At 37.1% G+C, this 21980-nt stretch overlaps 2 protein-coding genes and 1 pseudogene across 2 annotated transcripts; all 3 read left to right on the top strand.

The window, feature by feature from the left end:
* Positions 1 to 45: 45 nt before the first annotated feature.
* LOC122332698 lies at positions 46 to 4591 on the top strand (annotated as a pseudogene).
* A 630-nt stretch (positions 4592 to 5221) lies between these two features.
* Positions 5222 to 6892, top strand: LOC122332697 (otoferlin-like). Its single transcript, XM_043230072.1, has 4 exons — positions 5222 to 5364; positions 5531 to 5705; positions 6326 to 6410; positions 6795 to 6892. Exons 1-4 carry the CDS (start codon positions 5222 to 5224, stop codon positions 6890 to 6892), a joined length of 501 nt encoding a protein of 166 aa, XP_043086007.1.
* Positions 6893 to 6959: 67 nt separating this feature from the next.
* Positions 6960 to 20956, top strand: LOC122332694 (fer-1-like protein 4). The gene is given in 35 exon segments (XM_043230070.1): positions 6960 to 7068; positions 7372 to 7475; positions 8498 to 8606; positions 8759 to 8948; positions 9046 to 9166; positions 9306 to 9406; positions 9500 to 9587; positions 9687 to 9803; positions 9914 to 10066; positions 10253 to 10400; positions 10403 to 10432; positions 10577 to 10651; positions 10654 to 10700; positions 10917 to 11051; positions 11337 to 11510; positions 11832 to 11942; positions 12165 to 12326; positions 13459 to 13624; positions 14227 to 14339; positions 14929 to 15045; positions 15128 to 15167; positions 15841 to 15944; positions 16099 to 16233; positions 16342 to 16458; positions 16814 to 16941; positions 17184 to 17354; positions 17621 to 17697; positions 17700 to 17774; positions 18056 to 18237; positions 18650 to 18735; positions 18883 to 18981; positions 19242 to 19483; positions 19566 to 19867; positions 19973 to 20073; positions 20182 to 20956. Coding segments are annotated over 35 exon segments (4365 nt in total). The 5' UTR covers positions 6960 to 7004; the 3' UTR covers positions 20363 to 20956.
* Positions 20957 to 21980: the final 1024 nt, after the last annotated feature.

The raw sequence follows: 21980 nt of genomic DNA, 5'->3' as shown, positions 1-21980 counted from the left end.
AGTGGATCAGGATTACTAGACACAGAAACACGGCAGCAGCCGACCATGTCTATCACTGTTCTTTTAAAGAAGGTGTATAACCTGCCAGGGAAATATGACAGGAAAGTGGAATTGTCTTTTAGAGGTAAGTGCCAGATACTGAGGAATAATCGTGTTGTTATGCTTTCTATTTTCTGTTTAAGTGGAGAATGTGTCGTATCTTTGTATATGCAAGACTTCTGAAAAGAAAATGTTTGCTGTCCAGGTTTTACTCACAAAACAAAGATCCTTCAATGTGAGAACATAGCCATCTTCAACGAGGTAACTGTTTTGGTTGGGTTTATGCTGATTTGATATTTATTGAATTTGTTTTAACGAAGTTATGTGATTGCCACAGGATATTTGGAAAAGTAAAAAAGTTAGCACTATTCAAAAAAGTTAAGTTTCAGTGTCACGCTATCCGTCAGAAGTCATTCTACACCGATTTGTTTACTATTATTATGTGTTTACTTCACTATTTGATCAGTCAAATGCGTCGTTGTTGAATAAAAGTGTTACTGAGCAGTATGCTGGTTAACACTTTAACATCTTACGTTATTTTTTCATAATACGTTTGGAAAGACGACCTGTAAACGAACATAGCTGCCCAATGAAGTTGAAGTCAGTGTTTAGTTGAGCATGCTGAGGTCTTCAGGATAACCACACCTGCTGTGTCTGCCACAGGCACTTCAACATTCCCAAAGTCTTGTAAACAGCCACATCTATCAGCTCAGATACAGTAATGAAATTAAAATATTTGACTAGAGGTCTGTCACAAGGTTATCCTTTAACTTAAGCTAACAGATACTGGAATGGTGGGAAGGACGAGAAAGAAAAGACGCTCAATCTGAGTGAAGATAAATCATGTTCAACGTTGTTATGAGGAGGAAGTCCTTGGGATTTTTCATTTCTGAGAAATGCGGTGTGACCGTAAAGAAGGGAGAGATCTAATACAAACACCACCATTTTATAGGTTTTTTTTGTCGATATATTTAATGTAACCGGTCAAAAGTTTGGAATAATTCAATTAAGAATTTGAAAAAAAGTCCCTTATGATAATTAGTTTCATCAAAAGTACAGTAAAGCATGACTATTACAAAAATGTATCCAATTTAAAGTAACCGCTTACTACTAAAAATGTTGTTGACTATCATCAGTGTTGAAAGAAGGCCAGGGCAAATTAATCGAAGTGACAGAGCAAAACATTCATACTGTTTTGATTTCTAATTAAAATATAGGCTATGTTAAAAATAACTTTAAGCACAGAATAAATAATTAGGCTGCATAACTTACTTCAGCACTAATAATGTTCCAAAAATAATGAAAGAATCAAATTTAAATAAGCCTACGTCCAAAAATCATTTTGTATGTTTTGTTTTAAAAGGTTAGTTCACCTAAAAATGAAAAATTAGACTGTTAATATTCACCCTAAAGCCATCCTAGCTGCATATGACTTTCTTCTTTCAGGCTGATCCAGTTGCAGTTATATTATAAATTGCCCAAGCTCTATCATTGTAGTGTGCGGGTGTTTCCCTTTAACAGTCCGAATCACGTTAAATAAAGTGTGCACAAACGTAATAAAACGCCTCTTGCGTGGTTCCTGGGAGACTAAAGGCCTCCTGTAGCGAATCCATGCATTTGTAAGAGAAATATCCATATTTCAAAGTAATAAAGACTTTTTACTCATTTCCGCTGACTGGATGTCGGAGGACAGACAGTATTTCCTCTTGTTGTTGGTGTGTTTTTGCATGACTCCAGCACTTCAGATGGCCTCACTATGGAAAGGTCGAGAGGGATGAAATTCTGTCAATCAGCGTCTACAACTGCAGTAAGATGTTCAGCAACAGGTCAGAGCCTGCATTATAACTAAGACGAGGGAAATGAACTAAATGATTTTTAATGAACATAACGTTCCAGAAGAATTGAGTGTATCCCCGTGTGTGCACAGATTGCTGGGAAGGCTGGTGATCAGCCTGCAGCATGTGGTGTCTGTGGGGCAGCTGCTGCCTCGGGAGCCCTCACAGACGCTCAGCACAGTCTCACCGATGTGAGGGAATCAAACAAATACTCTTCATCATATTCTCACAGTGGTGTGGTGGATGTTGGTGTGCGCTGATGGATTTTATTGTGTAGATCTACATCGAGCTGGAGGTGAAGTACAACCCTCTTCAGGGGCTGCAGAGGGTGGGGACGGTGATGACTTCATCAGAGAACAGGACACTGACGGGTGAGAGACGTCGTTATGTTCCTCTCATCCTTCCACCCGCCTGTCCAGTTATCCATCCTTCCTTCCTCCCATCCACTATTCCTTTCCTAGTGTTTTACCTTTCATTTGTTTTACCTTTTATTCATTATTTCAACATCTCCCTTCCATCCATTCCAACATTTTCCTTTCTTCCCTTTTCCCATCCATGCTACCTTGCATTTTTCCTTTCTTCTTTACATCCATCTCTTCTGTCCTTTGCAATCCACTAGTCCTTTCTGCCTCTATTTCCTTCCTCCCTTTTTTCCATCCAGCAATTCATTTATTTGGCCTTCCTTTCTTCTGTCCCTTCTTCCATCCATTTTCTATTTTCATTTTGTATTTCTTTTCATCTGTTCTTCTTTTCCTTTTATCTATTTTCACATCTTTCATTGTCAACATCTTCCTTCCAAAATCCGTTCCAACTTTTTTCTTTTCTCATTCCTTCCTTCGTCCAGTAGTTCATTCATCCCATCTATTTTCCCTCCTTTTATTACTTATGCTTTCTTACATAATTCTACCCTTTTTACTTCCTTTTCTCCATGCGTCATCCATCCAGCCATCTTTTCTTTCTACCTTTCTACCTCTTCTTTACTTCCGTATATTCTTCCTTTTCTATCTTCCATCCATCCATCCGGCCATTGTGCTATGTATTTTCATCCATTCTTCTTTTCTTTTATCCTCCCTCATTCCCTGCCTCTATCAATTATTTCTTCCTACCCTAGGCTCCATTCTTTATTTTGTTCTATCAGTCCCTCCTTCCTTTCCTCTATTCCTCAATCTTCAATTATAGACTCCTAACCCAGCCTGTGGCAGACAGTTTATCAGAATTACCGACCTAAGCCGTCTTTTTTCCCATTCTACTACTGTTTCAGCTATTAAACTAGTTAGGTTTTGAGTGTAATGGCAAAATGATTATATTTAGTTCCTTTTTTTATTAAGTTAATTTAGAAAACGTTTGGAGCACTTTTTGTTTGTTAAATAGTTTATACGTTTTTTTAATGCATAATGATCAAGCAGACAGTGAGCTGATCGTAAACTATGACTGATCGATTTAGTCTTTTCAAATTATGACAACTTGCCTAAAAGCAAATCTATACATATGCTAAAACAGGTAAAGCATATAGCTAACAATGTTTAAAAGTTAAAAAGCACGCTAGAGGCACCAGCGCAATCACTTGCATTTTATAGTCTTCGCAGAGGTTTAGGGGTCTTTAAATGCAGGGGTCTAGGATGGATGTACTCATTTCATTTATTTAATAACTAAGTCACATTTTTTAAGTTTTGTGTCAATTTTTTTGTAAATCTGAATGTACTTTATTTCAGCTCAGAGCTTGTCATCAGGAACACAGGCTTCACAGAACCGAAGTAAGGACATCTGTGCTACGTGCAACTCATACATATTTTCATATCCTTTATTAATGGAATTCACATTGACATATTTAATAATGTGTAGTTCTTCAGACGGCTTGCGTCCTCAGCAGCTGGATCGTGAGACGAGAATGATCGGACGCAGTCTTTTGAAAACTGATGAAGAGAAAGGAGACGAAGATGATGATAATGACTACGATGATGATTATGACTTTGCAGATATCGAATGTGCCAATGTAGCATTCACACCCATTCTGAGGTGACTTTCATTTACCTTTTAGTTTATGCATTTACTTACACTATATATATTTTTACATTATACTTTTCTAGTTTAATACATTACACCATAAAGAAACCTATTTTACCGCAATGCAGTGTAATGCAACACGTTACAAATGTATAATTTAAAAATGTATAACTAAAAACAAAAAATCATTTAATTTCCATATTTGAAATGTAATCTGAGAATGTAACAAGTCTGATAAATAAAACCCTTTTTTATTTGTGTAGTCGTTGCAGGGCTATAGCAAAGCACAAGCTTGCTGTCACACCTAAAGTGAAGTCTTTTCAGGTAAAATAATAAAATAAGGTCTGCCCATTTCAAGTACAAATATTTCTAAAAGTTTTTCCTTATACCTGACTCTGTTTGATGAGAATCTAGAATGTTCAAGTCTTTATTAAACTTTTTTTTTCTGCTCAGGTGAATGTAAATGTGATTGAAGCTCAAAACTTGTCGGGGTGAACATTAACCCAGCAGTGTATGTGACTATTGGAGATGAGAAAAAGCACACAGCTACTCAGAAGTCTACCAATTGTCCATTTTACAATGAGGTAACTATTTGCACAAAAACTCATCTTTAAGAATCTGAAGCTTTGGGCATTTCTCTGATTTGTTTTGTTTCTGTTTTTGTCTTTAAGAACTTCATGTTGAATTCCAAGAGACACAAGATGTGCTTTTGATAAAGTGATTGAGATTTCTGTAAGTATTCTCAGAAATACTATCGGAGGGCAATTAAAGACATTTAAAGTGACTTGCATAAGTTTTTTTGCATATACAGCAGTTGAAATGGCTTTAATGCGCTTTTATTTAGATGCATGTTAACAGTAAGAAATATACAGTAGTAAGGATAATACAAATAATTTTTGATTTGTAAGGTAATATATTTATTGCCATATTTTACATTATCTTACACAATGTTTAATATGAATGTTGTGAATTAATAATTTTTCCTTTTTCTTATATTTTAGGTGGTTCATAAGAAAATCCTTGCCTTTTGATGTCCCGCATAGGAACTTTTAAGATTGACATCAGCACAGTGTATCAGCAGCCGGGTAAACCCAGATAAACCCAGCTTAAGAAAGAAAAAGTTATTATTGCGAGCTTTGATACACACAGCTTAAATAAAGATTACAGAAGTTGAGAGTTCATTTCATTGGTAAAACGATAATAACATTCCCTAGACGCGTTTTAATGGTGATAATTAACTCATCACCGTGGTAAAAAGAATGATTATAGGTCTACTGCAACATTTATAATTACAACAACTTAACACATCCAATATATCTCACAGATCACCGTTTCTACCAGAAATGGGCCCGCTTACTGACCAAAAGATACCCGCTCGAGGAATTAAAGGCTATGTGAAGTGCACAGTGAGCGTGGTGATGAAAGGAGACCCCATGGGCATGGTCAGCTTGGCACCAGCTGGCAGCCAGAATGATGACATTGAAAAGTAAGAGACTGCCTTATGTTAACATGGCTGTTCTCCTTTAAGGACATATTTTCCCTAAAAGAGACATTAATATTAGATGTTTGGTTCTTTAGTTATTGACATTAGTAGGTTCAGTTTTCAGCATCTGAAACCTAATATACTGGTACATTTTTCTTGCGGCTTGTAGGAACCTTCTTCTTCCAAAGAGGATGCCATCAGAACGCCCTTGGGCAAAGTTTGTCTTGAAGATCTTCAAAGCTGAAGGTCTGCCCAGCATGAACTCGGGTTTCATGGGGAAGATAATGAGAGACAAGAAAGTTTTCCTTGACCCTTATGTTCAGGTCACATTCGCTGGCCAGCAGGTGATTTCAAACTAATATGTTTGGTTGCATTGTTTCATGGCTTGATTTTACTATTTAAACAGTCAAATTATCTTTCAATCTTTTAGTTTCTTTTCCTTGTATATTTTCACATACTTATCCTATGTGAAATAACACTTATGTCAAGGGATACACAAACACGCACACCCTGATGGTGTGTTTGTTTGTTAAATGGGCTGAGGTGCGTCAGTATTTGAACTGCTCTCGGAGACTTACAAAGGGTATTGGCAAACATTTCAGCTCAAAATAAATTGTTATGATGTCAGAGCTTGTCTCTGACAAAGTTCAAGTGGTGTCAGAAGCCAAACTTAAATGCTCTGTTCTTATTTAAGTAACACATGCTATATAGAGAGCAGCGTATGATTCAGTCAGATTCAGTCAAATGCTGCATGAAGTAGATAGCAGAATACTGTAAAATGAAAAATAAAAGTAAAATTTGAAAAATGTGTTTTATTGCTTGTTTAAAATCTGTACAAATTATTACATTTACATGTGTAACAGGGGAAACATCAGTAAACAGCAACACTAATGCCCCTGAGTGGAATGAACAGATATCCTTCATTGAGCAATTTCTCCTCTTGCTCGACTGAATCAAAATACAGATCCTTGATGATGCCAACATTGGAGATGTGGCTGTGGCAACACACTTCCTGGACCTTCTGCAAATTTCCAATCCCAATCGAAATGGTCAGTTTTAATAGTGACCACTGCAAATTTAATAAGATAGTTCTTCATTAACTCACCCCATGTCATTCCAAACCTATTTGATTTTCTTTCTTCTGTGGAAAACATAAGGTGATATTTTGAAGAATATTGGCAACCAAACAGCTGCAGCTTCAGTACAAGTCAAAAGGAAATAAATGTGTTTGATTACCAATATTTTGGAAGGTTTGGAACAACATGAGGGTGATTTAAATAATTAGAATCTTTCTTTTTTTTGTTTATGTGGATCATCAGTACTATATTCCGCAGTCATGTATTTGCATCCTTATTTACCTCGAGTTACCTCGTTTTTGAACAACTTAATATTCTTTCTGCAATATACTTTGCCGTCTTTCCTCCATCCATCAGGGTTTCAATCCCACCTTTGCCCTACATGGGTCAATCTTTACGGCTCTCCTCAAAACTCCACACTGAGAGACATCCACAGGATCTTAATGAAGGTCTGAGTGAAGGGATCTTCTATAGGGGCAGAGTACTGCTCTCGCTGAGTGTGGAGGTTTATTCCTCCCTACAGTTGTGGTCACGGAGAGTAAGTCCATTGCTGCTGTGAAAAGCAAAATGAGCAAGCTTACTCTTAAACGCAAGAGTCGAAGGTCCAAAGAGAAGACAGCAGGCAAAGAAGGTAGTTTCAATATATGGTTTAAGGATTATGTGTGTTGAAGTGGTTCCCAAGAATCTATTTATTTGTGCATCTTGAAATAGGCTAAACATAACAACATTAGCTCAGCCAATAGTGTGACATTTGGGGCAGGGTTACCTCTTTGTTTAACCAATGGCAGACATCAGGAATTTGTTTGTCATTAGTGGCAATATGAAAATTTTAGCACATACAGTGTGTTTTTAGAGTTATGCATTCATCCACACACAAACATGTTTCAAAGACGTCCTAGTACTCTAATAACATTTGGAAAATGATTTTATTCAGCAGTGCAGAGTCCCAGTGGGCCTGCTGAAGAAGCTGAAGATGTTGGCGCTGAGGTACCAGCTGCTGTTACAGTGGAAGTGGAAGATGTTCACCCTCTTCCTGAGGTCAGTGACCAAGTTTGCCTGATAGCAAGAGAAAAGACAGTCTACCGTGTACTATTTCAGCTCATACAAGAGTTTGTTCTATGGTCTTCAAATCTGATTTGGTGAGCAAAATTATATAACAGTGTGTGGAAGTTTTCAGTGACTGTTTCTTCAGGCTACATTGTTATGGCAGGTGGTGACTTTATGAAGTCAAAGAATAATTTGCTTAATTAATTCATTAACATCACTTATTCAGTTAGAAAACAAACAAAGGGGCTGTCTTTAAAGGGATAGTTCATCCAAAAACTAAAATTCATTAATTACTCACCCTCATGTCGCTCCAAAACCGTAAAGACCTCTATTTTTCTTTAGAACGCATACTAAAGATATGTTTGATGATTTATGAGAGCTCTCTGTCCTTCCCATAGGCAGCAATGTAATTAACATGATCAATGTCAGAAACATAGCAAGGAGATCGGTAAATTAATCCATGTGACATCCTTTTATGAAGCTAAGAGATTACTTTTCACTTTATTCTGTGTCAGCGGCGGCATGTAACAAATGGTTAAAAAAAACTTTATTTTTGTTTTCTTTGTGTATCATATTTATTATCTAAGATTATTTTACAGATCTCCTTGCTACTTCACTGGATGATCGTGTTAATTACATTGCTGTCTATGGTAGGGCCAGAGAGCAGAGAATGAATCCAAAATATCTTTTCATTTGTGTTCTGAAGATAAACAAAAGTCTTATGGGTTTGAACCAACATAAGCGTGAGTAATAAATGAGTATGAGTAATAAATAATTAAGTAAACTCTTTCTTTAAGTCATTGAAGCATTCACTATATTCAAAAATACTGAATCATATTCACTACTTTGCTGCTTAGAGACTTTCTTGGAGGAGAAATAGACTAAATAATTTCCAATTTTATGTCTAAAATGTTCATTACTTGTTTGCTGAACTGTTGTCTAAAAATAATATAATACAATATATCCTGCAGTATTACATTAATCCATAGTGTATCTGTTATTTCCTCATGCAGAACTTCACTGGAGAGAAGGATGAATTTTTGTTGTTTGCATCCTTCTTTGAGGTGACAATGATAGATCCTTCCATTGGCTCCAAACCAGTCACCTTCGAGCTGTCTATAGGTAAGGTTAGACTGTTTAATCTCATAGCATAAGCTTTAATATAAACAGCTGTTTGAGTATAAGCCAGTCATTTTATGTAGAGCTTTGTTCTTTTTAGTAGCAATTTAGTACTGTTTTTAATTATATTTAGTTTCATTTACACTACTTCACAGGGAATTATGGGAAAACTGCAGATGTTGTGATGAAGTCCAGCAAGAGTGGTAGTCAGGAGAATCTGGCTGAGGACAGACAGCCGCTGTTGGAATCAGACGACGAGTTGGAGAGAGATGAACTTCTGAACTCTGGCCCTCGAGACAAATCCGTCACACCACCTAGGAGACCACAGCCCACTGAATACGACAGGTGAAATGACATTCTCAAGACTGACAGCTTATCCTTATGTGGAGTGCAGTAGGATGATGCAAGAACAGCAGCAAACGTGATCATTTTTATCATCCAGATCATTCAGTTGCATTCCCTTATTCCGAGAGAAACCATGTAGCTTTGTGTGGAGCTACTTCGAGGATCACACCTTCCGATTCCACAACAGCAACTGGTTGTCCAAGATGGCTGACCGACTGGCAAGTGACACTGAGAAGAAATTTAACATTGTGTTTTTGAGCAGAATATGAAAAACCTTATTCTGCTTATGTTTTTCAAAAGCATCTATTTGACTTAAAATTGACATTAACATTGAATTTGTGTCTTATATTCTTCAAGGAATATGGTATCGATGAAGTGGAGATGCTGTTGAAAAGATCAAAAATCAAGGCTAAAGAGCGTTTGGTGGATGCCGTGCTGGAATTCTTTTCCACTTGCAAGTAGGACACATTTGCATGACTATACTGAGTCTGTATTTCCCCTCTTACATCGTACATCATCGATAATAGAAAGCATGTTCTTACCGCTCTTAGGCAGTACAGCAGTAACTTAGACAGGAAGAGGAATGCTCGTCAAAACACCCTGGATAAGTGCCGCGTGGGCCTCATCAAAAGGAACATTGTGAGTGACGGTATTGATTTGGTATTACAGAAGTATACTGATGAATTATATGGTTAAACCCACTAAGAGTCTTTACTGAGAATTTGATGTGAATTGCAGGTTTTGCTGGCCAAGCAGGCCCTGAGAATGAGAAAGAGAGTGACCAGAAATACAGTTAAAGACAGGCTGGCAGATCTCAAGAATATCGCAAAGAGGCTCCGTTTTCTTGCTGTTGAAGTAATGCTGTCAAGATTGGCTCCGTCTTAATGATTGCCTCGATGTATAACTAAAAATGCATGTTTTTACCACCAGAACTGTAAGTAAGTGTTTGTGTTCTCATATGGCAGCCTCAGAGCACTCTCCCTGATGTGTTTTTGTGGATGCTGAGTGGAGGGAGGCGAGTGGCCTACACCAGGATTGCAGCCCCCTCTATCCTATTCTCGCTGGTGGAGGAAGAGAAGGGTAAAGACTGCGGTAAAATCACTGCTGTGTACTTGAAGGTGAATTCCTACTTCATAGCATTCATTGCAAAATCGTTTAACAACATTATTGTTTTTACTGTAATTTTGATAAGATAAATGCGGCCTTGCTCAAAAAGACTTTCAAGCTCATAAATCAAAATATTGCTGACCCAAAACTTTTGAACAGTTTTCTATGACTTATTTTTTAATTCGTTTGTTCTATAGACCCCTGGAGGACCAGTGGGGGAAATCTTCGCGAAACTGGAAGTATATATGTGGCTTGGTATCACAAAGTATGCTAAAAACTGTGTCACCAGCCTTCCAGCAGAGTTCAGACCCATTTACTAAGAGGCGACTTCTGGTGCATCAATTCCCAGAACATGCCTCCCACCAAATTAGTGGAAGGTACTATATGAAATTCATTTTAGCTACTGCAAACATTTCGGCTGTTCTCTATAATTTGTCTTGGCCGGCTTTGAAAATCTATATATTTTAATTTGGATGACATTTCACGAAAATTACAGTCCCTCCTTTTGTCCTTTCATCCAGACAGTCGTTATTTCCAGTTACGTGCTCACATTTATCAAGCGCGTGGCATTATTGCAGCCGATGACAATGGACTGTCCGACCCTTTGCCAAGGTTGTGTTCAGCACACAGTGTCAGGTCACACGGGTGGGTCTCATATGTATTTACACTTGAGTTTTTTCTCTCTTTTCCCAATAAAAAGCACTGGATAGAAAAAGCATTAAAAAAATTCGAATGAGATTTATTGCCCATTTATGACAAGTCCATTCAGTCCTACTGAGATCTGAAGAGCCATAGAAATTCAGCCTTTATTGATTGCAATTTTGTGACCGAGAGATTGTTCAAAGATTTTATTCTTTGTAGGTTATGGAAGAAACTCTGTCCCCGACGTGGTGTGAGTTACTCCTCTACGATCAGGTTCTGATGGAGGGCAGTAAGGACGAGTTCAGAGAAGACCCTCCTGTGATCATCATCAACATCTATGACTACAACAAACTAGTGAGTGATAGTTTTTAATGCGTTTTGGAATGCTGTAATCTGTGAATCAACTTTAAATGGCACTTAAAAAAACATTTTTAAATAAATGCATAGGTCTTGGTTTATTGTTAAATCATATATATAATAAAGTTAATGTCATAGCATATTGATTATTCCTGTTTACAAAGTCTAAAAGTACTTGCATATAACATCAATGAATGAATAGTCTAGAATATGAGAAGTCAGAAATATGATGGCTAATTATACAGTGTAATTTATTTGTGGTGCGTTTGAATGTTATAACAGGGCAGTCCACAAGCCCTTGGTCGTGCTTTTGCAAAGCCAGAGTTGAAGTTTGTAGAAGAGCCATATAAAAAACCCCAGTTGCAGTTTTTTGAGATCACAAAAGGCAAGAGCAAAGCTGGAGAAATTTTGGCAGCTCTTGAGCTCATCGAGTTGGATTACTCAAACTTCGGAGAGGTGGGACTCTAGTTCTTCTCATTAATTTCACCGAAGTGGCAGTAAGAAGAGTGACACTTAATACATGTATAGATATGACTTTCGTTTGTCTGTTAGAGAGCAGCTTAATACACCTGAATGAAAACAAATTAAAATATTTAATGTTTTTGAAAGTAATCTCTTATATTGAGAAAGGCTCAAAAAAGTAATATTCTGAAATAATATTGTTATTATATCTGGCTGTGGTATATTAATATTGTATTATTATTGTTATCAGACAGTCTTTGTAATCAGTGTCTTTAAATATGCTTTTTAAATGTTTGTGTCAATAATCCATCTCAGCCAGCACTGCCACTGGACGTTGACCCCAAGGAACCACAGTACATGGAAGAAGAATGCTATTTTATCATTCCAGAGGGAGTTCGACCTGTGCTCAGGAAATACAGAATAGAGGTGCAAACTTGAACAGATGTAAACTGAGGAAAACTTTTTAATTTAATGTCACAATTTAAAGGTTTTCAATGCCAAATAACATAATTCATCAGATGTGTTCATAAATCACTCTGCAAGAGAGTGTTTAAAATAGCAGCATGGATCGACCTCCAGTACAAGTTTGCCAGCTGACTGGTTTGGTACTTGTCTACGTTGTTTTGATCTCAAACCCTTAAATGGCAGGTGCTGTACTGGGGCCTGAGGGACCTGAAAAGAGTCAACCTGTTTGAAGTGGAGCGACCTCAAGTGAAGATTGAGTGTGCGGGCCATATGATCGAGTCTGAGGAAATTCAGAGCTACAAGCTGAATCCCAACTTCAATGATGTGGTTAAACACTTTGATGTTGTAAGACTTCCTTATTTCAAAGTTTTAGACCTTATCTCAAGAGCTGTGTTGAGAACATGCTTACCATACAAGCACTGATCACATTTCCTGTTTAAGAAATGGTAAAAGCAGTGAGTGCATCTCAGTGGTGAGATTTCTTGCTCAGAATGTTTTATTGTGCAATGTGAAGTCTTTATTAGTTTTGTTTATGACTGTTTGGTGGTGACTTTTGCTAACACCAAAGCAAATACAGTTGAGGTCAAATCATCCCCTTTCAGTTTCTCTTAAATGCTAATAATTTTCCAAAAATAAGATGGATCATACATGAATGTCATTTTTTATTTAATACTGACCTAAATAAGATATTTCACATAAAAGATGTTTACATATAGTGTACAAGAGAAAATAATCAAAAGTTTACATCCCCTTTATTTTTTAAGGTTGTGTTTCTTTAAAACCCATGCATTAAGAGCCGTGGGTTGAAAACCTTTGAACAGAATGCAAATGTGTAAATTATTCTGATTTTGCTTAAATATCGTTTTTTTTTTTTTTTTTTTTTTTTTTTTTTTATTTAGTACTGCCTTTCAGAGGCTACAAAAAAATGTTTTCCAGAAGACAAAATAAGTTTCTTCAAATTAGAAAAAGTTTTCAAGCTCCAACTCAAAGCATGGTTTTGTAGCATATGCAGTATCAGTACCTCAGTTGTCCTCAGTGTGAAAAGGTGTATCTCAAAATCTAACATTCATTGTTGGAAATGGTTCAAATACACAAAAATGCTGGAAATCCAAAGAATGTGTGGGATGTAAAGGAAGGCAGTTTAACTGTTCAAGGTAAACAACAGACTCCTGAATAAATATCACTAAACAAAATAAGAATAATCTTTAAAAAAATAATAATAAAACTTTTGAACAGGGTAATTTTTATGAATTCAGCTCTTATTATGTTATCTATGTAAACATCTTTTATGTGAAATAACTTATTAAACAACATGCATTTTTATAATGCCTCTTATTTTGGTAAAATAAATAACATTTTGCAGATTTTGAACATTCTGACCTCAACTGTATTTGATGAAGATTTAATACTAATCTTCTTTCCCTTGCTTTTATTATCATCACTTCACAGTAGCTCATAACTGGTTATGTGTCCTCAGGAACTTCCAGAGCTTGTCTACCTGCATCCTCCTCTTACTGTCTTCGTAATGGAGCAGAGAGCATTCGGTAGGCTGGTCCTAGTGGGAACTCACGTGGTCCAAAACCTTGTGCAGTTTGGTCCCAGGGACCAAGAGGAGTGGAAAGACGAGGAGGAAGAGCCTGAGGGTATGGAAACTTTTATAGCTCATATGTTTGTGGTTTAAAGGCCAAAAAATAAAGCATCTGCTGTTCTGATATGTGTGCATAATTTACATTCAAAAGTGCACCAGACTCTCTTTCTTTATAAACTAGGATGGCATGAAACTTTGCTGAAATGACAAAAGACACTAACCACACGTGTGTGCACGTTATTCCTTTCTAGAATCTACTGTATATTATGGTTAAGTAAGAAGATTTATTCAATTAACTACTTTCTCATCCATGCCCTTAACAGCAACACACAATAATTAATTCCAGTAAAATTACAAAATGAGAGCTCAAGAGATTCCTAAAGCTCTTTTTGCTTTTTTCTTGCAATGTTTATAAGTCTGATTGATCCAAAACGACTGCCTATTGCATTCATAACTACATTTGGACTGCATTGCACTGAACAATAGACACTCTAAATAAGATGGATTTTAATCAGAGTAATAACACATTTGGAATAATATCACTATTTTTGCCATTTAAACATGGTCACTGCTGACTTTTTTTAATATAGAATATAGACTATAGTTTTTAATATATTTTCACATAGAAAATTCCTAAACATTTTGTCACAATTTTAGAGAAGAAGCCTCCGCAGAAGACCACTCCTCTAGCCACGCTGATCACTATGGACTTGGGTGGACTTCCTCTGAAGCATAGCAAAATTCCTGTTAACCCATTTAACTTAGTCACGGTAAGTTCCACTGGTTTTTTTCAGTCCATAAGAAGGAACACATTCTGTAGTGTTCCCTAAATTCCAAAGCTGAAATTGTGTTTGCCATCTTCCACCACTTTTCTGAAATTTTTTAAGCATTTTTTTCATACAGCTGCCATTGGGTCATGGAGTATCCAGTCTGGGTGAAATGACGTTAGTTGGCTGCTTTGGGATGTTTGAAATAGCTCCTAATGAGTACTTAGCGCACATGTTTTAACCATCCACAGCCTGCAGTTATTAAATGTGAAGCCCCTCGCACACATTAACCTGTTGATTATGGTGTGAATCTGCTGGTTTGTTGAGTGCAGTGAAGTGTGTTCCTGTGTCAGTTTGAGCTCCTGCTGTTAGATCACTCTGATTAATTGGGCAGCCACTGAATAGCCAAGACCCTGCTGACATCCAAATGGGATGCTTTCAATCATGAGTGTGTGCTTTTGGCTTTTAAAAATCCATGTCCATGTTTAGAGTGTAAAGGCCTGTGCACAAATTAATGGTTAGGAATGACACAAGGGTGAGTAAATGAGTTTAAATGTTTTAAATAATGTATTGTGGAAAACTGCATTTTCAGTCTCCAATCAAAAAGGTGATTAAAAAAGAGGAGGAGTTGGAAGAGGAGCCACCAGAAAAGGAGGAGCTTGATTGGTGGTCTAAATATTATGCATCACTTGCTGAACTCGAAAAACAGGTGATAAATTATATTTTGATAATAGATTGTGCTTTGTTGATTTTCTCAACATTTAAATGACTTCTTTCCATCTTTTCTTCAGGAGGAGAAAGAGGATGAATTGGAAGATGGGCAAGATGGAGGTATTATAAGTGCAAGCATGATTTTGTTTTTACTCTATTATAAATGAATGAGCTTTTTTGAACAAATCATTTGAGTGAACAAGTCAATGACACTTGTATCGGTAAATGTATCGACGTTCTGAATTTGCAAGGTAAAAACAACAGCAAATTAAGACATCTGAGTCAAACCAGTTGGACAGAGGCCTAAAACGTATTTGGGTGCTTAAAAATTGATTATCACATTTGCATTACATAACAAAATGCAAATGTTGATGAACAAGACATGAACTTGCGGTTAGCCTGCTGCGTGAATTACTCCAAACATGCAATAAAAAATAAATTAGGTCTGGACAGAAAGTGAAATTATTAGGTCTAGCATAACGTGTTTGTGGATAACACTTGGATTGAACTTTCTCATGTGTTGACATTTTTAGTTTTACCTAAATGACCACATCTCCTAATCTGAAGGTAAATTATTTCATCCATGCATTAAATATCTTTAGGCTGCTTGAAAGTGAAATTACTTCTGAGAACAGGTCTATTATAATTTACTTATGGATGTCACTTGGTTTCAACTGTCTTGTGTAATGACATTCATCCCTTTTTATTGCATCCCAAGTGACCGTATCCTCTGCTTTAGGATGCTTAGGAATTAATGCATTTTAAAGCAACCGTGCAATGTCACATTCTGCAGATGGAGCACCATTGAGCATGGCAGCACTAGAGGCAGAGGATGATGATGCTGTGATTGAAATAGAGCCGCCTGCTCCAAAGAGGAAGAAAATTGCCACTTTACAGGTTCGATATGTACTTCAAACTGTAATCCTTTCGTTTTATTCAATACAGTGTTTACAGAGTTTTCTTGACGCTCTTTAGCCATCTAAAGCTATTTGCAATTGACATTTTCTGTCCTTTTTCTTTGTTCCCCCCCTTTTGTTATTTCATTCCCCAGCTTTACAAGTCTGAACTTGAAAACGAATTCAGTCAGTTCATGGACTGGTTGCACATATTTCCTGTCTACAAAGGCAAATCCAGCCTGGAAGATGAAGAGGAAGATGAAAGTACGAGATATATGGGTAAATATAAGGTAAGATGTGCGTTTTGGCATGCTCTCATGCGCTGGATCAACAGTGTGACAGCATGCATGAAAAAAGTCAAGGATTAGAGGTTAAAGCAGAGCTGTGCTTCACTGCAGGGATCGTTTCTGATATACCCCATCGCTCCAGAAGACGAGGATGCAGACTGTCAGATCACTAATGGGATTCCCAAAAATACACCCATCAAAGTCCTTGTGAGAATATATGTAGTGAAAGTAGGTATCACTTGTTAAAATTCCATTTTATTAATTAAAAAAAACATGTTACGTTTTTTCTTTTATAATCCATTACACTCTGATGTGCATCACAATACAGAAGAAAATAACTGTTGTTACATAGCAACTTTACTTTTTTTTTCGTATCAGCTTTTATATTTTGTAGATAAATAGTCCTGCGTGTTTGTATACAAAAATTAGAAAAATGATAAATGGTTTTAAATGGAGAATGTCACATTGAAGGGTGCATCGCTTGCCTCCCAGTGGTGCAGTTTTCAATCATTGCCCCTTATATTTCCTGTGCATTGAATCTGAATTTGAACTGCTTATGCTTTTTTTTCCTTTCAACCCCAAGGCAACCAATCTGGCACCCACAGATCCGAATGGAAAGGCAGACCCCTATGTAGTGGTAAAAGTTGGCCAGCAGCAAATGGACAGCAAAGAGCGCTACATTCCCAAACAACTGAACCCAGTGTTTGGAGAGTAAGTTCCTTCTGCTCACAAAATGAATAAATATATATTGACAACATTTAGTATGGTGGCTGTAAGAATGAAAGATTAAATTAAATTCTTCATAGAGGCTTTAGATGTACAGTGTTTTTAACTCTTGAAGACACATGCACATATTGACAGAACGTGATTTGAGCTAAAGGGGATAAATCTGTGATATGACTGTTTTCAGAGTGGGTCACTGATTTGATATCCTGAGCACTTGTCTTCCACAGAGTGTTTGAACTGACCGTGTCCTTCCCCCTGGAGACCGAGCTCACGCTGTACGTGTTTGACCATGACCTCGTGGGTTCTGATGACCTTATTGGTGAGACCCGCGTGGACCTGGAGAACCGTTTCTATAGCCGCCATCGCGCCGGGTGTGGCCTGGCTCTTCATTATGATAAGTGGGTAATGGTTTTAGCCTGTGATGATGGTGGTGGTAGTTACTATAATGATGATTAGTATTATTATCTCTGTCGTGACCACTGCTGTCGTAGTCATCAGAATTTCTCAAAGCTCACTGACTGTTTTAGGCTCATATTCGAAGAGCTCTAAGAAGTTGTTTGCAGCTGAGACATTTAAGAGACTGAGATAAATCAGGTGTTTTGTGGCCTGATTTTCATTTGACTCTCTACAGGTTAAATCAGATTAGGATGTCTTGTGATTTCAGGGATGGCTATAATAAATGGAGAGATGCCAAGAAGCCCACTGCGATATTACTGGAGCTCTGCCGCAAAAATGGGATTCCATCCCGGAGTACAGAGAGTCTGAAATGAAAGTTCTCAACAAGATCTTCAAAGTTCCCAATGAGGCTTTTCCAGAAGGTGGAAATACCAGTTTATTAAAATAAAATAAAGGTTACAAAGCACCTTCATGTAATACAAACAGTAATTTTGTGTTCTCTTTATTTAATGAAAAAATGAGTTTGCCATAAAACACAGATACAAAAAATATCTTTTTATTGTTTAATGGCACTGAAGTCCAACATTCGCTAGCAAAAATGCAATTCCAAGCAGTATATATATGGATAGATATATAGATATTGAGATACATATAGATAGAAATATACGTATATAAAAATGAATATGAGACTTTGATCCTGCAGAGTTGCTGAAGAAGAATAAGAAGACTGAGGAAGACTATGCAGAGCTGGATGAGCATAAAGCTCTAAGTGTCCTGCAGCGCTGGAAGGAGATGAGAGAGTTCTGTGAGGGAGCATGTCCTTTAGTTCCTGAGCACGTGGAGGTCCGCTCACTGCTCAACGCCGAAAAGCCAGGCCTCCCTCAGGTCAGACTCCATCATAGTGACTGCTTAGCAAGTGAAGGCCTGTTAGCATGAATTAAACCATCTTTATGTTGTTTTCCAAATGACACAGTGAACACTATACATTTATTGGATGTGTTATATGCTCAATCAACTTATGTATGAATCATTAAAGGTTAATGTGTCATCCAACATTTTATTATAGGACGTTATTAAAGCTCTTAGTTTTTCGGGTAATTAAGTACATCATCTGGGCATTTGAAGTACAACATTTCTCTTTTGGAGTTTCCAGTGTAAGCACACTAGTCACACAAAAAATTGCACTAAATTGCACATCAATCACACTAAAACATAGTGTATAAGTTGGTAAATTGGGACACACCATTGTACTCTATGAAGCTGCAACATAATCTTGTTTTTGTTTTTGACATGGCAGGGCTATGTTCACATGTGGATTGACATGTTTCCTGTAGATGTACCTCCTCCACCACCTGTTAATATCAAACCTAGACTTCCAGAGAGGTAATTACAACGGCACGCATTCATTATTCCAAGAGTAAAATCTCATAGAAAAGACGTAGAAATGGGAATTAAAGATAATTTTCTCAAGAATAAGAATTAGCTTATGTGCAATATGTGTAATGAAAATATTTACACCTGTGTTTCTAGTTATGAGCTGCGTGTGATCATCTGGAATACTGATGATGTCGTACTGGATGATGTAAATCCTTTCACCGGAGAGCCGTCAAGTGACATCTATGTTAAAAGGTCAGAATGCACAAGATATCAAATAGCCCAGAAAATGTACAGTTTATTTGATTTTCACAGTCCTCGGTTTCATATAAAAAATTTGGACTACGTAAGATTATTTTTAAAAAGACATTAAACTTTTAATTAAGCACGAATGCATTCAATTAATCAAAAGAGGATGTAGGTGTTTTTTAAAAAAGATATGAACTATGTATTACATATATAAAAATTAGAAACATTAAAAACTACTATTTAAAAAATATTTTTACATTCACCAGCTGGATTAAAGGTCTGGAAGATGACAAACAGGAGACAGATGTGCATTTTAATTCCCTCACTGGAGAAGGCAACTTCAACTGGCGCTTTGTCTTTCACTTTGACTATCTTCCTACTGAGAAAGAAGTCATCTACAAGAAAAAGGAGTCCCTCTTCGCCCTTGAAGAGACTGAATTCCGTCAACCGGCTGTTCTGGTGCTGCAGGTCTGGGATTATGACCGCATCGGTTCCAACGACTTCTTGGGTTAGTGGTTATAGTTACTAGTCAAGGATTTATGTATGACATTTTCTAGTTTCTAGTCATGAAAACATCATTTCCTTTCCAGGATCCATAGAGTTGCGTCTCAGCGATATGGTCCGTGCATCAAAATCATCCGAGCAATGCACTGTTAAGATGGCCAAAGACAAGGCTGGCCCTCGCTTCTCCATCTTCCGCAGCAAGCGGATGAAGGGCTGGTGGCCGCTCATCAAACTAAAGAGCCAAGAGGACATTGAGAGAGAGGAGAGGGAGGCAGAACAAGAGAAGAAAAACAAGAAGAAGAAGAAAAAGAAGTCGAGCAAGCGAAGCCAAATGAAACCAGAAGATCTGCAGTTTGTGGACAACAGTGGGAACACCTTTCTGCTAATGGTACAAGTATTTTTTTATCAACAAAGAGTAAAATTAATGTTGTAACACACTTGTTTACTTCGTGAAGGTAGACCCAAACTCGTCAATCATTAATGTGGTTTGCAGGGTAAAGTAGAGGCAGAGTTCCACCTAGTGACAGCTGAAGAAGCCGAGAAGAACCCTGTGGGAAAAGCACGCAAAGAACCCGAACCTCTGGACAAACCAAAGTAAGACACTAAAACACACTATCTTTGCATATATTGATATTCATATCAGTTTGCATATTTATTGTGTACTTACTAAAATGTGCTACATACATTTTTTTCCCCCTTAAGCCGCCCCAAGACATCCTTCAACTGGTTTGTGAACCCCTTGAAAACCTTTGTGTTCTTTATCTGGAAGAAGTACAAGAAGTACATCATTGCTTTGATCATTTTGGTTATCCTGGGGCTCTTCCTCTTCCTCATCCTCTACACTTTGCCTACACACATCAGCCAGCTTATTGTCAGTGGATGAGAAGTTGAAAATGCACATAAACAAAGAAATGTACTGATCAACAGGAAAAATAATTATACGCGTGCACATTAATATACACATGGCATTACTTACTTTAAAAGGAAAGACATGGACAATAATAACTAATAAGAATTTAGCAATACAAACAATTGCCTGTTGAAGGTGCAGTAAGCCATTTCTGACTATAATTGTTGATTTTTAAAACGACCAAAACAAACATGGCCATACCCAAAAGTATTGCACTGCTATCTTGATAGCTCCACCCCCAAATTCACAAATAAGCAATGCATTAGCCCCTCCCCCATTATTAGTGGACACTCCTTTCACTGGTGAATGCACTTTCAACAATGTTTCTCAGAAATCGCGTAGTGTGCCTTTAATAAATTCAGCGAAGTTTAATGCTATATGATTTCATGTACACTGACGTTGAAATGTTTTAAAGAAATTAATCATTTTAATCAAATATATCCAGCCTTGGTGAGAGGCTTTTTTTTTTTTAAATGTTTAAGGAATTTTAATTTCCAATCATGCTGCTGCTTTATATTTTATTTTATATGCATTCGAAGATTGTTTTGTCAATAAAGTGATATGGCATATGGAAAGTAAACTAAAGCATTGCCTTCATTGAGAAGAAAAATCTTTCATTTATGCCTAGACCGTCAGAACTTCTCTTGTATTTTTCCATGTTTAGGGTTTTAAAAATCTAGCAATTTGAGGTTCATAGAAACCAATTCTGCAGAGATACACAGCAGAAAATGTGATAAACGAAATGAGTTCCAGCCTGGTTGCAGTATGTGCCGCAGCTTCAGGGACTTGGTGACATGACAAATAGAAACCAACATCCATTAAAAAAAAACAAAAGAGTATTGCATCAGGGAACATGCTTCCTTCATCTTTAGTAAAGAGACTTTTCTCATGCAGAGCAATAACATAAAACATGACAACATGTGCCTTAGTGATAGTAAATTGTATCAGCACTCTGATTCTGGGATAATCTTAAGCGTACATGATCTAACCCCACTAATGTGAGATCATTTCCTGGGATATAGAGAAGGGTAATTATATAACTCACCATTGAAGCCTTCCTGTCACATGGGAATTCAACTAAAAACTAGCAGTTAATGGACATGCAAATGATCACTTAATAATAACCACAGTTTCCATGGTTATGCCCCTGAACTGAGCAGTACCATTTATACATGAGACATAATATAACAGTTTTTTTTACATTGTGTAAAATACACATTGTGAATACTGCGGTACTTCGAAATGGTAATCATCTCCCACCTGATACCATCACCATAATGTGAAGGAGACCCTAGCTTTTATTTTCATCTCAGTTGTAATTGGACTGTCGCTTTCATTTTATCAGCTTCAATATACAGCAACTTTTAGGAGGGAATGAATTTACATGTTAATGTACAATATTTTGCAATGTTTGACTTTTTTTGTGTTTGAGTTTTCAGTGTAGTCACCTTAAAGGTAGGTCTATATATTTTTACAGTGCATGGGCTTTAGGCATCCAGCCACCACAATGTGAGTTGTGAATGAACAGCTTGGGAATGTGCAGCAGGGGTCACATGGCTCTCTCCAGGGCCGTTTGGGCTGTCTTGGGTAG

Source organism: Puntigrus tetrazona, unplaced genomic scaffold (genome assembly GCF_018831695.1).
Source record: "Puntigrus tetrazona isolate hp1 unplaced genomic scaffold, ASM1883169v1 S000000144, whole genome shotgun sequence".
NCBI lineage: Eukaryota > Metazoa > Chordata > Actinopteri > Cypriniformes > Cyprinidae > Puntigrus > Puntigrus tetrazona.
Note: the sequence above shows the minus strand (reverse complement) of the source record. Positions and strands in the feature narration are given on the sequence as shown.

Bases quoted from the DNA above. Each gene is read 5' to 3' on its own strand.
- LOC122332697 (XM_043230072.1), top strand. From the start codon at position 5,222: ATGGGCCCGCTTACTGACCAAAAGATACCCGCTCGAGGAATTAAAGGC. The intron at 5,365-5,530 runs GTAAGAGACTGC...TGCGGCTTGTAG, and splicing joins CAGAATGATGACATTGAAAA to GAACCTTCTTCTTCCAAAGA. The intron at 6,411-6,794 runs GTCAGTTTTAAT...TCCATCCATCAG, and splicing joins TTCCAATCCCAATCGAAATG to GGTTTCAATCCCACCTTTGC.